At 26.2% G+C, this 17994-nt stretch overlaps 1 protein-coding gene across 3 annotated transcripts; it reads left to right on the plus strand.

Moving 5' to 3' along the window:
- The first annotated feature begins 7771 nt into the window (after window positions 1-7771).
- LOC126893981 (b(0,+)-type amino acid transporter 1) lies at window positions 7772-17296 on the plus strand. Of its 3 annotated transcripts, none has more exons than XM_050664582.1 (10): window positions 7772-8006; window positions 9445-9615; window positions 13153-13254; window positions 13495-13737; window positions 15099-15369; window positions 15429-15552; window positions 15619-15819; window positions 16543-16692; window positions 16768-16936; window positions 17098-17295. In XM_050664582.1, the coding sequence occupies exons 1-10, from the start codon at window positions 7982-7984 to the stop codon at window positions 17163-17165; spliced, it is 1524 nt and encodes a 507-aa protein (XP_050520539.1). In that variant the 5' UTR covers window positions 7772-7981; the 3' UTR covers window positions 17166-17295. The 3 variants fall into 3 exon arrangements, with proteins under 3 accessions (XP_050520539.1, XP_050520540.1, XP_050520541.1); XM_050664584.1 differs by lacking the exons at window positions 7772-8006; window positions 9445-9615 and adding exons at window positions 9658-10033; window positions 10669-10859 and having other exon boundaries at window positions 17098-17296; XM_050664583.1 differs by lacking the exon at window positions 13495-13737.
- Window positions 17297-17994: the final 698 nt, after the last annotated feature.

A 17994-nucleotide genomic window follows, 5' to 3' on the forward strand; every position in this document is an offset into this window, starting at 1 on the left:
TTATCAATTGGTAAAAATTTAACTAACCACCAGTAGATTATAAATATTAATAATCAAGAGGACCTGTTATAAAACTCGTATTATCGTACTTGGAACATCTTTGGTATAATTAACCAATGGGAACGTGGTAGAAATATAAGTGAAATATTAAAATAATTTGGTTTCATCGAAATAAATTAGATATTTTAAACAATAAATAATAAATTTGATATTTTTTTAATTTTATGTATTGATGAGTTAAATTTTTACAATTATAAAATGTTAATGAGTTATTAAAGAAAATGTGATACGTAAGTACTTGTACAATTTTTAATAAAATTATATTATATCTCTGATTATACGATTCGTATATTGAAGAAATTGTCTCGAATTCTAGACTATGAAATGGATGACTCCCCATTTATTGAACAAGATATCAGTTCAGAAGTTGGAGTTGCTATCCCCTCTCCTGCGACGGTTTAACCACTAGTCTCGGGATATCCATGGTTAAGAAATCCCTCAGGAAGTAGCCGCAATTACCCTCAATAAATCGTAAAAGAATAATAATTGCTTCAAAATTTGCTTTCTGGAAGTAAATAATTGATAAAAATTTCAGTCATAAAACTAAATTATTATAGTAAAAAAAAAAATAGCAGTAGAGTCTGAACATAATATAGTAAGTGCCAGGCATAATTTAAAGTAGTATTTGTAAAAATAAATCTGGCAGTGATTAAAATCTCTATTATATATATTATAATACGAATGCATATGAAGTTTAGTAAAATGTTTTGGGAGGTGGGTTTATATTAACTAAAAATTAGTTAATATTATATGATAGGTACATGCATATTTTATTTTCACATTTTTAATATGGAAATAAACAGAAATAGCCATTACCAAACTGAATATTTTTAAATAAATGAGTATTACACTTTGTTGAACAACAAAGATATTAGTTATATCTAGTTTTTTAACTTAGTTATAATTTATTTTTATGCTACTTGTTCATCATTATGTTTAAGGTTATAAATAAAAATTGATACGAGTTTGATATTAATAACAATTATTAAAAAATATATTTTTTGTCTATTACTATTAGATTTATTGTATTATATATTAGTCATATTATGAATATTAATCAATTCATTTCTAACATTACACAGGTAGGTAAAATCAATTAATAGATATTAATTAATAGAATTAAAAAATTAATAGATAAAAATAAGGTGGATTCATGATTTCGAGTGTAGTGAAAAAATTTTTCTTTAGTCTTTGGAAATGGAGCACTCCTAAGTTAAAACACAATTTGTTCCAATTATTTCCAAACTAATTGACAAAAATACTTTAATTTCGTCTCAATCCTCATAAAGTTTACCAGATGATGCCCCTAATTGAATAAAATTATAGAAAGAGATTCTTTTATTTCATACAGTATCCTATTTAGCTTTTTGGCAACCTCAGTAAATTTATTCTGATGCCCCTACCCCTATCCAATGACTTGTTGGGCCATTGTAATTCCGGAAAAGTTCCTTGTTGTCCTGTCATCAGATCGCAACTCTGGCCTGGTGAAACTACATTATGGTTTCTTTTGCTTATTACATCATTTTTTGATATCAATAGTTCAGTACAAAATTGAATTTAATCAGTTAATAGTTAAGGTCTGATTAGATATCATGGTGAACTAGTAGATGTCACCGTTCAATTGTACGATTGTACGAAATTGCCAAATGGTTCATGATGAAGTATTTGAAGTATTCAAGTCTATAGTATATAATATTTCACGTTATTAGCGAAAATATTTGTATTTTATAATTTTTTTTCAAAATAGTAGTTAAACTGTAAAACATATGTATATCTAAAAAAATAGAATTTTCACACAAAAATAGCATTCGGTAGCCATTTTCATCGTGAAGACAAAATAAAGTCCGAAATTTTTTTTTCCATAATAAAGTATATTATATTAGCTTTAATTTAAGATATATATAAAAGTGTCAGAATTTCTGGAACACTTTCAAAAGTTATGTTGAAAAAGTAATTTTTTTGTGAAAAAGTTGTCATTTTAAATCCCCCCCTATGGGCAGGTTAAGGATCAAATTTATAAAAAAAATATACCAAATGATAGGTAAAGACATCAAGCATCTATAAAAAAAAGTATTATATTGATTTTTTCATTTTTGAAAAATTTATGGCAGTTTTAAGTAAAAAAATTTCGAAAATTAGCGTTTTTTAAATTTATAATTTTTTTGGAGGTTTCCTCCATTTACGGAAAATGAAGGAAATTTTTTCAATTTTTGAGCGTAATGTCTTCGACTAGATACGATTTGTAATCTTTTGACGTATCATTGATACAAATCGGTTCGGTGAGAGCTGAGAAAAAGTGGTAACAGACACAAAAAAAACACATCATAGTAAAACCATTACCTTCTCAGCTTCGCATCGAAGCTAAAAAGAAATTAGTTAAAGTTTGAAATAAATGTTATCTAGTAGCTTGATTAAAAACCCATAAAAAGGGGGATATTGGAAAAATAATGTCAAATTTAATTAAGTGACCTCCATAACACGTATTTTGATATATTACATAAAATGAATAAATTTGATACAACAATTCTTATTGCGCCTCTAAAAAAGAAGGTTTAATTTGATAGGATTCCATTTATTGTTATATAGCATTGAAAAAATGGTAGTACCGGTCAAAGATACTAACGTTAAACTAGCCCTAAGTATTTTTTCATTCTAGTGAATAACAAATTATAATGTTTTCTTGGTTTTTCGGTGTTCCACGTTTCTCTGCCAGCGGTAGTGATCACCTGGCAGTGATGCATTTAGAGCTGTCAGCGGCGGGATCCATCAGGAGGGGACTGTCTTTAGCTTGGCTGTTGACAAGACCGAAGTAGTTTTGTTTGTCAGCTGGTATAAGTTCATTCCTCCTCGGATCACCATGACAGAAACGGAGATCCCGCTGAAAGACTTCATGATCTATCTCGGCCTCATCATCGATAAATGTCTGATGTTCAGTCAGCACATAACTCGTAACAAGCCAAAAGATCATGAATAGCCAGTGACGACAATGCCTGTCGTCACTGCTACCTACCGGGAACACGACTGTCTCCTTGATACCGAGGACCAACTATCTTTTAGGCGTATGACCATGTTTCAGTAGCGAACTCGCCTCTTAGTGCTAATGAGAGGCAGAGTGGATTAGGTATCTCATCATATCCAACCAGTTGGATAGGGTGGTCTGTATACAATGAGTTGACTTATCGTCTCACGCAAGTCATGTTCGGCCACGAAATGCGACCACTGCTCGGTTTGCCTGGGAAAGGCAGACGATGCTCTGCACACTCTTCTCGTGCGAGGTGTAGGTTCAGGAATGGGACTCTGGAGTCCCAACTGGGGTTCATACACAGAGTCGGGTACATGGTGGACCTGATGTTAGGAAATTAATGCTTGAATATGTATAAAACATAAAATAAATATGAAATTAAAAAAATAATCATTTATTATGAAAGAAATGAATTACTGATATTATTGTACACCTCTATGTATTGTGTACTTATATAAGAGACGTGGGTGAATATTCATTTAAATATCTATAAATATAACCAGTTTTTAGTATTTACAGATATCTGGTCTAATTGCGTCTATTCTGTGATTAAATGTCTTAAACAAACAAAAAGAAATACTTACTATTCTTGATTTTCAAAACATGGAAATGTAGACGTAAATTGAATGAATAATATCAACTGTGTTATAATAATAAGAGTATTCATTTTGTTATTAATCGTCTGAAGTAAATTTATCATTCCAAGCATTATATGAATTATGTTTTTATGAATAATTACGATTAGTTGTTATGTACCACTCAGTGTAAACATAACATTTTATTGACATAATAAAAAAATAATCATGTACTTAAATAAATACTTTTAAATAAATCAATTTAACAATCTGTTAGAAAAATAGTACTATTAACGAAAATACCTCTTGAAAATGAAATCTATGAACATTCTTAAAAACATATTATCTCATACTTTATAAATATTTGAAAAATACTTATATTTAGTGTGTTTTTTACTCAAAATTGTCAATAAAATAATGAATTAACGTTTTACCATTGAGTATAGATAGTTAACTATTTATACTCGATGATATTACTAATTGGATGACCCTATAACGTTTAGTTTATCTATAAAATATTTATAATTGGGGTTCGTAAGTTCATGCATTTGCATATTTTTTGGCTTAGGAATCCAAGAGCTTCCCTGAATTTCTATGAAACATTTTTTTAAATTTTAATCAAACTGGAAAAGAGACAGTTATGTTTTTCACATTGCTATTAATTTGTATATTTACGCTATTTGTTCGGTTCTAACGATTTTGTTTTGTTCACATAATACTGTAAAACTTATGAGTATAAAATATTTTTTTAATAAAAATATTGTTATTATTATAAAGAATTAAGAATACAAATCATAAAATCAATTGTATGAGCAATAAATTATTTTAATTTTCTAATAAAATGATATGATATATAATTAAAGTTTAAAGTAACGTAAAAAAGTTTTAAAATCTATATTTTAAACATATTGAAATATTTAGACCAAAACCAATTTATAAAATAAAAATTGGTTAATCAATAAATAAATATAGCGATTTATTTTTATAATAAAATGGTAAATGTATTAATATAAGTGGGATTATAATTTTAAAACAATTGTCTATTACTTCTTTTCAGTCATTTAATTAGAGTAAATTGGTTAGATGAGAAGAAGTTAAACCAAGAAAATGATACTTCTAAAGCTAAATTACTATTGTGATATAAAACATAGTAAATTCCATAGGCGTAACTAGGGTGAGATAGCTATTCACAAATCTGGAAAACAGGGATTATCAGGGAATTTGTTAAATGTCTGGGAATTTTATTAAAGCAACTGAAATTTTAACAAAATTTTACAAACCATATTATGTTTATCATAGTGGTCCTCATCTATCTATAGACTGAGGCTAAGGGAGCAATTGCCCCGTGACCAATCCTACCCTGCTGTTGTGAATTTCTGTCAAAATTTAATTATAGTTATAATCATTTTGATTATATGAAATAATATTCATAGATGGATTTTAATTTAATTATACATTGAAGTATCATTGTTGAATCACGTAGAATGTGTGAACTTTTATCATTTCTGTGATAATATTTTAATATTTCCATGAGTACATTTATTCATTGTTTGTACTTTATTTAAAGGAAAATGTATTACCTAACGTTTTCTTGCACTAATAATCACAGTACTAAATTTCATTATTGGATAGAGAATTTATTTAAGGGTATTTTTTGTGCATTATCTCCTGTAAAATTAAAAAATTTTGGTAATCCTACAGTGTGAACAATTGTTAACACTGAATTGAGAAGTTGCTATAAGGTTAATACAGACAACTACAAAAAGAAATAAAGGTAAGTGAGAATTTTTATTTGCATGTTTTTCTCCTTAAAAAAAATCACATAATAAATATGAATAAAAGAAGGTGAGGTAGGAATATTTTATTATTTGATAAATTAATACAGTTTGACTCCGAGATACTCAAAACTAAATACATACCCCTATCAAGAAGTGATAAATCTCCTGTAGCTGAACTATTTATTGACACATAATCACTCCATTATAACCATAAAACTAATTAAAAACGTAAATAATTACAAAGAACTTTGTATAAAGGAGGCAATAGAAATGTTTAAAAATAAGAAAAATTTATTATTAACTTGTGTAAATTGGAAAGATTTGATAATATTACTTGGTGATAATTACACTATATGATAACACCACTAAGGGTATATTAGAGGTTTATTTCGTTGGGGTGTCAACGTGTGTTAAGCATTGATAATTGTGACATTATTCCCGAAATACATATCCCCGATTTTTTTGTAGCTTTTTGAGTTATATATTTTCAATTTTAATTTAATATTTTTCATATAATATTAATTGCAAATAATATTAGCCACAAGTGACCAATTTTTGTTATATATTTATGTATTAGGATTGCCACAATTTTTATATTTTACAGGAGTTAATACACAAAAAAGAACTCTTAAATAAATTCTCTATCTAATAATGTAATTTACTACTCTGGTTATTAGTGCTAGAAAACGTTAGGTAATACACTTATTCCTTTGTATTCAAATTTTTTTTGTAATTTCATTGTGGATTTTTGAATTGAATTTAGAATATTTTTTAGTTTTAAATTAATAGTGTTAATTTATATCTAATACATAAGTTTAGAAAATTGTGGTTATTATCTCAAAAAAGTATTAATTAAGTGGAAAAAAATACAATGAGTACACGCACCGGAACTGCGGCGATCAGAAAAAAACTCGAATTCTAAACATTTAACAAAAACATTGACCTTCGTGTAAAAAACACATTTATGCACGCGTTCATTAAAATATGTCAAACACATTTGATACTTGTGAGACGTAAGTATTTCAAACGAATCATTAAAGTTGATGATTTTTTTAAATAATATTTTCAAATAAATCATTTTTTTAATAACAATTATTTTTAGATCGATTGAGATTTTTTTAGAAAAAACTTTTCCTTTTGCAAATATTAAAAAAAATTGTTTAAAATAATTCGGATTGTTTAAAAATTTAATTAGACAATTTGTTCAAAAACCCTTTTCTCTTGTACACAATATTATTTCGAAAAATAATAATGTAAACAAAGTTTTTTTTCTTCAAAAAATATTATTCAATAATAAATTTATTATGAAAGTTACAAAAAAAATTTTAAATGTCATAGTTTACAGCTAGGGGTGCAGCGCAACCCTTCATATGATCTCATACGACAGATTCGGAACTATCGTGTTTTTTGGAATGTCCCTTTATCTCCCCTTCCACGCTTTATCATTACATATTATCATTTTTTAGCATCATCTTTTGCCTATTGATGCTCGAGCTTTACCTCGATTTAGCTCAAAATTTGCTTTGCAAGTGCTAATTCTTCAATCGATTACTCAAAGCTGAAGGAGTTATTTCGCACACTTCTTTTTTATTGTACTAATTGACAATTTATCACTCGGCTTTAACAAAATTCATTAATAAAAGTCATAATTGCATTTTACGAATTTAGATACGCCCTAATATATATATAATTATATAAATCATTATTATGTTTTTAATTTTTGAGAATAACTGACTATTTTTTCTATATTGATATTAAACAGCAGTAGTCAAACAGGAGCGGATTTGAGTTTCTCACGATGAAAGATATATTTTTAAAATGTTTAAATAATATGAAAATGCATACATTTTTAGAAATATATTGCTATTCTAAAGTTTTTGAATATAGCTAGTATGAAAAATATCATTTTAAAATTCTTAAGGTTAAAATTCAAATCTTAGTCCTATGTTGGTTGTTTATAAAAGGTGATTTTCAACCCCTCCAATGATAAAATCATTGATAGCCACTGATTTTGATCCCAATAAAATATTATTTTTCTTATAGTTTATTTTAAATAATTATTTAATCGAAAAAATTGTTAATACCAACCAGGATTTAAGTATAATGGTGTAATAAAATTTAAATGATAGCTTGTTGTTAATATTTAACACATTTCATAGCTTATTTTATTTATGCATTTTTATTATACATTCAAAATTATGAGCATTTAAACNAAGTATAATGGTGTAATAAAATTTAAATGATAGCTTGTTGTTAATATTTAACACATTTCATAGCTTATTTTATTTATGCATTTAATAAGTTTATAATACGCAATAGTATTATACGATAACCCCATACACGATAAGATAGATTGTGCTGAGCTCTTTGCGGGGGCGCTTTTTGGATGCTGGGCGCATGTGTCAATATCTGTAAGTTTTGCCGCTCAAACTAAACGCGCGCTGTGACCTTTGCCGTCGTCGTTCCGTCTACGAACACCAGTGTGTCATGTCTGGTCGCAAAGGTAACGCTGAGTCAGTCACTTCAATTTTCAAATATTATTTGAAATGCAACGAAATCCATTATCACATGGTAAGTGTAAATAGATAGTAAAAATCAACCACTTAATTACATTCTGTTTTTATATTTAACTGATTAAAATTTAAACAAATCAACTTATTTATATTTAAATGTATAGATGTCATTATTATGAAAAAATAATTCCCCCCCTAAAGAAAAACTAATAAAATTGTATGTTTTATACTATAGATGGATTGTATTTTATATTTGTGGTGTAAAATTTAACAATAGCCTTTACAAATTAATAATGATTATTACTTCAAGAAAGTTCATAATAAAAGAATAAAAGTGAAGATGATTTATTGTACAAAATAACTATTAAAATAAATTAATAACAGTTTTCTTTTAGTTCAATGTATGTAAAAAGCTAATAAACCATCAATCATTATTTTGTTATTGCTAAACAATAAATTATTAATTGTTTTTATAAGTCGAATATTTATTGTAAAAATGTTTTATTTATTATTGAAAAATCCTACACAAATTTATCTTAATAGAAAATTTTGCAATAATTTATTTCAAAATATGACATTTAAAAATAATTTTGAGGGGTTTACTTACCTTCATCATTCAACTTATTGTAAAAAAAATTAACTATAGCTTTTACTTTATTTACACAATTTTTATTGTAAACTATCCGAATGTTTGTTTAAATAAACATGTCGTAATTTTGCGTGAATTAATGTGTGTGTAAAATAATATTGCTGTTGTTCTATTAATGCATAGACTGTTAGTCTAACAATAGAAGGAATAAAAAAAAATGTCTAAAAAATTAGTTTCCTGTTCTATAGAAATATCTGAAAATTTTTATTTTCTAAAAATAAACAGTTATACAGGCAGGAGCGTTTTTACAAATAGCATGGCCGGCATTGGTCCATTTTTTAAATTTTTTATTAGCTCTTAAAAATTATGTAATTTGCTGAATTTTAATATATTTCATAACTATAATAATTAAAAAGAAAGAGTAACACAAGATATTCTTAGGATCAAAAGTCATTATATTTGTCAAAACATTGTGGACCACTGTGTATACATATAAATTTGAACTATAATTATCACCAAAATTAAATTTTATATTTAGACTGTTAAATGATCGAAATTGAGACATGGGGTAGTTGAATAACAACTTCTAACAAAATATTTTTTGTACTTCTCTATTATATAAATAAGAGCAGGTTTTATTTTTATAAAAGCGAAAAGAATAATCTAATACAATTTGTCTTTTTCATTGTAAATAATTTGTAGAGTCGTTATAACTTGAGCGAAAGTGTAAAAATATGTAGTGAACGTCTATTATGATTTTGTCATACAATCAATTTTGTCAAAAGCTCTAAAATAAATCTCTAAATATTAAAATTCAATCTATTATATATAAATAAAGTTATGAATGTAGTCTATTTATAAACGTAAATGAATCACTTTTTTTTATTTATCCTGTAATTTCTTACAGGATATAATAATAACAAAACAAACACCGAAGATGAGAGTGATAATAGTGAACTTACTAGCAACGGCAAAAACATGTTGGCGAGGAAGTTTTCAACTAAGGGCAACACTCTTTACCTCGAGAGACGGGTGGGACTCCTCAGTGGGGTGGCTTTAATAGTTGGCACTATGATTGGTAAACATTTAAATCTTATACTCTTTAATACTTAAAAAATCCATATATTTGGAAAATATATACTGTTGATACTGTTATAAAAAATTATTATAATTATTTTAATATGAAATTCAAGTCTACAATAAATCAAAGGACTAAGGTGAGAGCGCTTTTCTTTGGAAAAGGAACCAGCTAGGAATTAATAATATTAGTGCCCTCTAAGTTTTTGTCATAATGTGAGCTAATGAGTATTATTGATGACTTATTAATTCATCAACTTATTACGTATCATATGATACAGTAAAACGATTTTCAAACAAGAAAATAAGTTATGAAATTGTACTTATTTCGTGGATCTGCTACTTGTGAACTGAATCATAATTTTATGCTATTTCCAGCAATAGAGCACATATAAGTTTTAAATGAGCCTATTTTACAGGTAAATAAAATCAAAAATTTATAGTATGAAATTTTTAACTATTTAGTTACCTATATATTTCATCCTTAAATTGTTGTAACTCACAAAAATGATATAAAATGTTAAAAACCGGCAGCAGAGTTTCTTATAATTTACTTCTAGAAGTTCTAATTGAAGAGTAGGGTGTAACAACCAAAGTGTCCATTTTGTTTTAATTTTCAGGAGAAGCAATTTTATATAAAAATTTCATTAAAAGCAATTGTATAATGTTTTTTCTAAATTAATGTTATAAGCATTTTAATTCATAGAGTGAGTATTTAACACTGGTAGATACACCTCGTACAAGTTGATATAGACTACACCACTTTTAAACAAAAATATTTATCATAGTTTAAGAATACATAAATTATTTTCAAAAAAAGTAACTTTAGTAATCGCTGGACTAAAAAATTGTAGATTTGTTAAAATATTGTGGACTCCTTTATATTATAGTTATGTAAATTATCATAGGTAGATATATATTTATAATGCATTCTTTAGGGTTCATTGAAAAAGATAATTAAAATAAATCCAATTTATATATAGGAATTCAAAAGTTCAATTTTTAAATAATATATATTACATCTATTATTATTATATTTATAATTATTTTATAGGGTCACAAACCTATTAATTTCTTTTTCAACGCAAGGGTTTATCCCCTTCAAGGCAATTATATTATCATGTACCAAATGCTAAATACGAAGATGATCCCAAAAGTTAGATTTCCTGTTTGTAGGAAAATTAAAATTTTTATATTCTCAAAATAAATGGTTTTACAGACAAGTGTGTTACTTGCGGATATCAGGTTGGATTTCTTCTTTTTTTCTTTATTTTTAGTAGTTCATAAAAATTATATATTTTACTTGGATTAAGCAAAAAAAGGAATGATATATTCAACAAAAACCTATCTATGAAAATGGTCCATCCAAGTTCTGACTCTTTTTCTACTAAAAAAATCTGCCTATTAATGTAGTGATATCTAACATTTGGTCAGTTTCTGACCAAATATTGGCTCAGTGCTCGTCTAGGAATTATGTAAGAAAAAACCCAGCACAGGGGGGTCGCGGCACAGTGGTGACGTGGCATAGTTGGATCAAGTATAATGATATCTGACAGTGATTAAAATCACTATAAAAAAAAAACGCTTCGATGCAAATCTTTAGATAGTGTTTAATTTTAAAAAATTGGTGGATTATTCCAAAAGCTTCATAAACTGCTAGTTCCTTATTAATATCCTGATTAAGATAAAGTATGTCGAATGAAAAAGGGATTATTAAAAAATAGTATTTCCCATAAAAAAATTATATTGATCAATACACTTTTCAATAAGTTATAGCATTATAATGTTAAAAATGTAAAAAATAAAATTGAGAATTTTCACACAATAATAGCATTTGGTAGCCATTTTCACCTTGAAGATAAAATAAAGTCCGAAATTTTTTTTTTCCATGATAAAGTATATTACATTAGCTTTAATTTAAGATATATATAAAAGTGTCAGACTTTCCGGAACACTTTCAAAATTTAAGTTGAAAAAGTCAATTTTTTGTGAAAAAATTTGTCATTTTGAATCCCCCCTGTAGGCAGGTAAAAAGTCAGATTTATAAAAAAAATATACCAAATGATAGGTAAAGACATCACGCATCTACATAAAAAAGAATTATATTGATCCATACATCTTTCGAGAAGTTATAGCATTATAAAGTTAAAAATATAAAAAAGAATTTTTTTACAAAAATCGTATTTTTTTTATTAAGTTTAATGTCTATTTTCACCATGAAGATAAAATAAAGTCCGAAATTTTTTTTTTTCATAATAAAGTATATTACATTAGCTTTAATTTAAGATATATATAAAAGTGTCAGACCTTCCGGAACACTTTCAAAAGTTAAGTTGAAAAAATTAATTTTTTGTAAAAAAGTTGTCATTTTAAATCCCCCCCTGTGGGCAGGTAAAAAGTCAGATTTATAAAAAAAATATACCAAATGATAGGTAATGACATCATGCATCTATAAAAAGAAGAATTATATTGATATGTTTATTTTTAAAAAAGTTACGGCAGTTTTTAGTAAAAAAAATTGAAAAAATTTCGAAAATTAGCCATTTTTAAATTTGTAATTTTTTCGGAGGTTTCCCCCATTTACGGGGAACGAGGGAATTTTTTTCAATTTTTGAGGGTAATGTCTTCGACTAGATACGATTTGTGATCTTTTGACGTATCATTGAAAGAAATCGGTTCGGCGAGAGCTGAGAAAAAGTGGTAACAGACACAAAAAAAAAAACACATCTTAGTAAAACCAATACCTTCTGAGCTTCGCATCGAAGCTAATAAAAAGGACGGTTCTCAGAAAAAAAGGGTTCTGATCCCAGAATATGTTCTTACGTGTGAACTATAGTTCTTAAATTTCAATCCTATTTTTATGAGTAGGTAGAATTGATCTTTTATTCATATTGCTTAATTCTTGTCCATTTTATATAAGGCATAAAGCAGATTTTGTCACAATTTATACCATTATTAGTTATTTTAGTATGATGATAATTAAATAATCACAATACTCTTATGTGATAATTAACGAGCAGGAAAATTTAATTTAGATTACATTTTAAATTATTTTTTTGTTAAATATGTATCGTAGATATTTGATAAAAATCAAATACTTATTTCATATTATATTAAGTAAAGTATCAAATTAATATATAATAATATTATCATTAATTTTATCCAGAAGAAAATAAAATTATTTGAACCTAAATAATATTTTATATTATTAAATAATTATTTTTATCTTAATTAATTAATTTTTTTTTTTTTGCTTGTCTATGCTCAACACATGAGATATCTATAATGTGGTCTAGTTTGCTATTTTTAATTCATAAAATTCTACCCTATTTCCATGAGAAACATTACTCCTTTAGACTAGTTTATTTAAGAGGAAATATAAATACGTTAGTTAGAAAACCCATTCTATCTTTATGTGTATATATTAATATATTAATATTGCTAGAAGTTGCTCTGGCTCAATCTTGTGCTTAGATTAACAATACTGTATAGGAAAAAAAATGTCGAACATTTTAAGAATTTTTATTTTAATTTATAGGTTCTGGAATATTTGTTTCTCCAACTGGGTTACTAATAAGAACAGGTTCAATAGGCCTAAGTTTCATTATATGGACAGCTTGTGGTATTATGTCATTATTAGGTTAGTAAACTAAATTATGTTACTTTAAAGCCGTCATAAAATCTGACGCTTGTTGCATGGTTATGTATCTATTTTAAAAATATATATTTTTACCTGACCAGTTTGTCATTTGTCAAATGAGTATATGAATACTATTTTAAACGGTAATAGAATTGGGCTGCGAGTTACAGACGGAAATGGTCGATGCCAGGAATTCATGACAAAAAATTTTACTAAAAAAAAAATAATTTTTTGCTACAGGAGCTCTAGCTTACGCAGAACTAGGTACAATGAACCCGAGTTCAGGGGCAGAGTATGCATATTTAATGGATGCTTTTGGGCCCATGCCTGCATTTCTATTTTCTTGGATATCCACATTAATACTCAAGCCATCACAAGTGGCAATAATTTGTTTGAGCTTCGCTAAGTATGCTGTTGAAGCTTTTGTCGATGAATGTGGAACATCTGAATTAGTTGTCAAAATTGTAGCAATATTATCTATATGTACGTTGACGTAATACAATTAAAAACTTATTAAAACTTAGTAGTGGTTATAAGTAATTTTTATTAGGGGATAGCAGTAATAAACAAAACTATTGAAAAATACAATTGTTGAGTTCATAATTTTTCTTCAATATTTTAAAAAATGAACGATTTTAAAACATACAAAATTTCCAATATTCATATTATGTAAAAATATTAAAATAATGACAATATCTTTAGTGTATTTAATACTTTTCACTGTAATATTTAAAAGGAACACGTATAAAGGGAAGTAATAAATTTATCACCCTTATAACCGTCACTGTAAAAACTTAAGTTAATTTTAACAGTTAACTATTAAGAAAATAAAATAAACATTAATTTTCAGATAAAAATAAAAATATTTGGTAGTTATTTAGAATTTATACTTGTTAGAAAATTAAAATAATCTAATTCGTAATATTATTGGTTATAATTAAAAGTTATACTAACAAACAATCGGATTTTTCCGAATTTAGAATTTTTTTAAATATTTAAGTTCCATCAATTACTCATCCTTAATTGAAATTTATTTTTAACATTTTTTATACTGTTCATAAAACTCAATATAATTTTAGAAAACAATGCGTTAAATAAATTCAAAATTTTTCTTAAAATTACATTTGAAATTTAAACTTTATACGTCATTTACTTTTTGTAGATCGTTTCAGTTTACTTATCAGTCCTGTGACGTGAATTTATTTATAACATGAGCTCGATATTTCTTTCACAATATTTGACTTACTACGTACTTTTTTTGAATCTCTTTATATTTATAAGATATTCTTATAACTTATGAAACCATAGTTAATCAATAATTATATCTTTCCTAATGTTAAAGCATTATGGTACTTCTAATAGTATTTGTTAGAAGCAAAATCATTTAATTTATTTATTTATAAAAAATTAAAATTATTTAGTAATATAATGCAAAAATTAAGTTAATTCTATAATATCTAAATTAAAAAAAATATATATTAAAGTAACTACAATTTATGAGCCACAAAAAATCTGTGTATTGTGAATATATTTTAATGCTTTATTATTAACACTTTAAGTTTTATAGATTTAATTTAATTTTTAATTTATATACTTAAACAAATTTATACAATAAACATTGTAATTTCAGTTTTAATAAAATGCTAATAGATAATTGGTCATTAGCTTATAGCAATACTCCATTAGCTTTGCTTAAAGTTAACATTTATCTTTATTTTTTATTACTTCAATTATTATTTACTTTAAATATCAAAACAACATTATTTAAATTATATATTTAAAAATTCAGTCTAAGAATTGAATTTTATTCGTTTAAAACTTAAATTTAAATAAATTGTTTTTAGTGGTTATAACGTATATAAATTGCTACAGTGTAAATCTTGCCACTGGCGTTCAAAATGCATTTACTGCTGCTAAATTAGTTGCCGTTTTTGTGGTCGTTGCTGGAGGAATACATAAAATATTTCAAGGGAATACAGATAATTTTAAAAATTATTTCGAAAATACTACTTCAAGTTTTGGTGATATAGCCACTGCATTTTACTCAGGATTATGGGCTTATGATGGCTGGAATAATCTTAACTACGTTACAGAAGAAATTAAAAATCCTTCTAAGTATGTTTTATGAAAAAAAAAGTTAGAATCAAATTAAATTTTGTTTTTTTTTGTTTTAGAAACATTCCAAGAGCAATCTACATTAGCATACCACTAGTTACATTATGTTACTTATTAGTGAATGTTGCATACCTCACCATAATGTCACCAGCCGAAATAATACAAAATGAAGCTGTTGCTGTGGTTTGTACTTAATAACCTCAACAAACATTAAAGTATTTAAAACAATTTACTCTATTCATTTTATAGACGTTTGGTTTAAGAGCATTGGGGTCTTTAGCTTGGATAATACCTTTATCAATTACCATATCTACGTTTGGGTCAGCTAATGGTACTTTATTTGCTGCCGGTAGACTGTGTTTTGCTGCTAGCAGAGAAGGTCATTTAATGAATGTCTTATCATACATTCATATTAAAAAGCTGACACCTATGCCAAGTATAATTTTTCACGTGAGAAATGAAACATTCTTAAAACGTTTTCTATTTATTTAGATTATTAATAAGTTTATTCAAAACACTAAATATTAAGCTTACCACAAAAACTAGGAAATCTTAAAACCCTCCAAGTCTTAAGATTTTAATTTGGAGGAAAGAATTAATACAAAGTTTTATGATTTACTCTATCCAATAAACTAAGTAATAATTATTATAATTCCAAGAAGAATGTTTATATTTCTAATGTTATTCATTAAATTTCAAATTTTCTTTTCAAAATAAGTAAATAATTGAAAATATTATTAATACTTATATGTTTTATATGCATAAGTATTTCTTTTACTTTTAGAGAACCTCCACCCTCTGTAGCATGTTAAGTTCAGGAAATAGAAGGATGTATAGCTGATCATTATTTTTACTCATACTTTTTATGATAAATGTTAAATAGAAGTACAGTTGTATATCACTGATGTAATTACGTAAATTATAATGAGTATTATACCAACTCCCCACGACAAAAATAAATATATATTAAAAATACAATATTTCTTCGTTTGGAAGGGGTAGTAAAATTTTTCATATGCATATCCAACCCCTGGGCGTATTCCTAATTGCGCTACTGTTGTATTTAATGTTCCATTAACGATTAAGATATATATGCTATTTCCTTTTAATTATATCGCTTACTCTTGAAAATATTAGTTTAGATAAAATATTAATATGGTAATAATTTTACAGGCCATTATAACTATCTTGATGGTTGCATCTGGAACGATAAATTCACTAATCGATTTTTTTAGTTTCACGGCTTGGATATTTTACGGTAGCGCAATGCTTGCATTAATTGTAATGCGATTCACAAAACCAAATGCTCCACGACCATACAGAGTAAACCAATCTATTTTTAAATTTTAAACATATTAATTTTAGTTTCATTCTATAATTTGATAATTTGTTTTATAGGTGCCTATTATCATTCCTTTAGTGATATTCATAATTTCACTTTATTTGGTGATTGCACCTATCATTGACAAACCACAAATTGAATATCTATATTCAGTATTATTTATGATAGCTGGATTGATATTTTATTTACCTTTTGTGTACATGGGATATAAATTTAATATTGTTGGTAAGTTAACGGATGTTTTAGAAATTGTTAAATACAAATTTTAATATTTGTTAGGTGAAATATGATATGAATATTTAATAATCTTTCCCTAATCAGTCAAAGAACAAAGTATTTTATAATGTTCATTTTTTTTTATATAAATTATGATTGTTAATTTTTAGATAGATTGACTATGTTCGTTCAATTGTTACTACAAGTGGCGCCAACGAAATTAGTTTTACCAGATTAAATAAAAATTATGTTTTATAGTTTTTTATTGAAAACATATCTCATACAATACCAATGTATTATGTAGACAATACCATTTTAGCTGTTATGAGTTAGATATTTTGTTAAGTTTTAATAATATCATGTGTTAATTGTACATAATGTAATAATTTATTTATAATATAATTAATATGTTAAAATTACAACAAATTTTCTATTTTTATATTAAAATTTAGGCGCTTACAATTTTTCTAAAGGGTAGCAGCGCCAAATTGAAAAATTTTAGCTCATGAAATTTTATAATTTTAATGAATTTTAATATCATTTTTATTTAATTAAGATATAAGTCGTGTCTATAAAGGCGAAAATACTGAATGCCCTGGCCAAGAGGTGTAGCGAGTCGGTGTCATAACAATATTAATTATTAAAATTGGTCCAGTGAGAATTGAGAATTTTCAGACTAACAAAAAATAAAACGTGCATTATGATAAAATAATATTTTCTGAACTTTGCATCGAAGTTAATACTTAAGGAGAGAGTAAGCCCCTTAAAATACGTCAATTATTAAAACTGAGGCAATTTGGTAAAATTTAAGTATGATAATTAAAAAAAAAAACGGTAGCATAGTGGGGTCGCGGCATAGTGGAGACATTGCATAGTTGGGTTCAGTCTAGATTTAATCTGACAGTGATTAAAATCACTATCATAAGAAACGCTTCGATGCAAATCTGTAGATAGTGTTTAATTTTAAAAAATTGATGGATAATTGCAAAAGCAACATCAACTTCTATTAAAATAAAATACAAAACCCATAATTATCATACAAAAATAGTATATTTTTCAATATGGTA

Source organism: Daktulosphaira vitifoliae, unplaced genomic scaffold (assembly GCF_025091365.1).
Source record: "Daktulosphaira vitifoliae isolate Bord-2020 unplaced genomic scaffold, ASM2509136v1 Scaffold_1, whole genome shotgun sequence".
NCBI lineage: Eukaryota > Metazoa > Arthropoda > Insecta > Hemiptera > Phylloxeridae > Daktulosphaira > Daktulosphaira vitifoliae.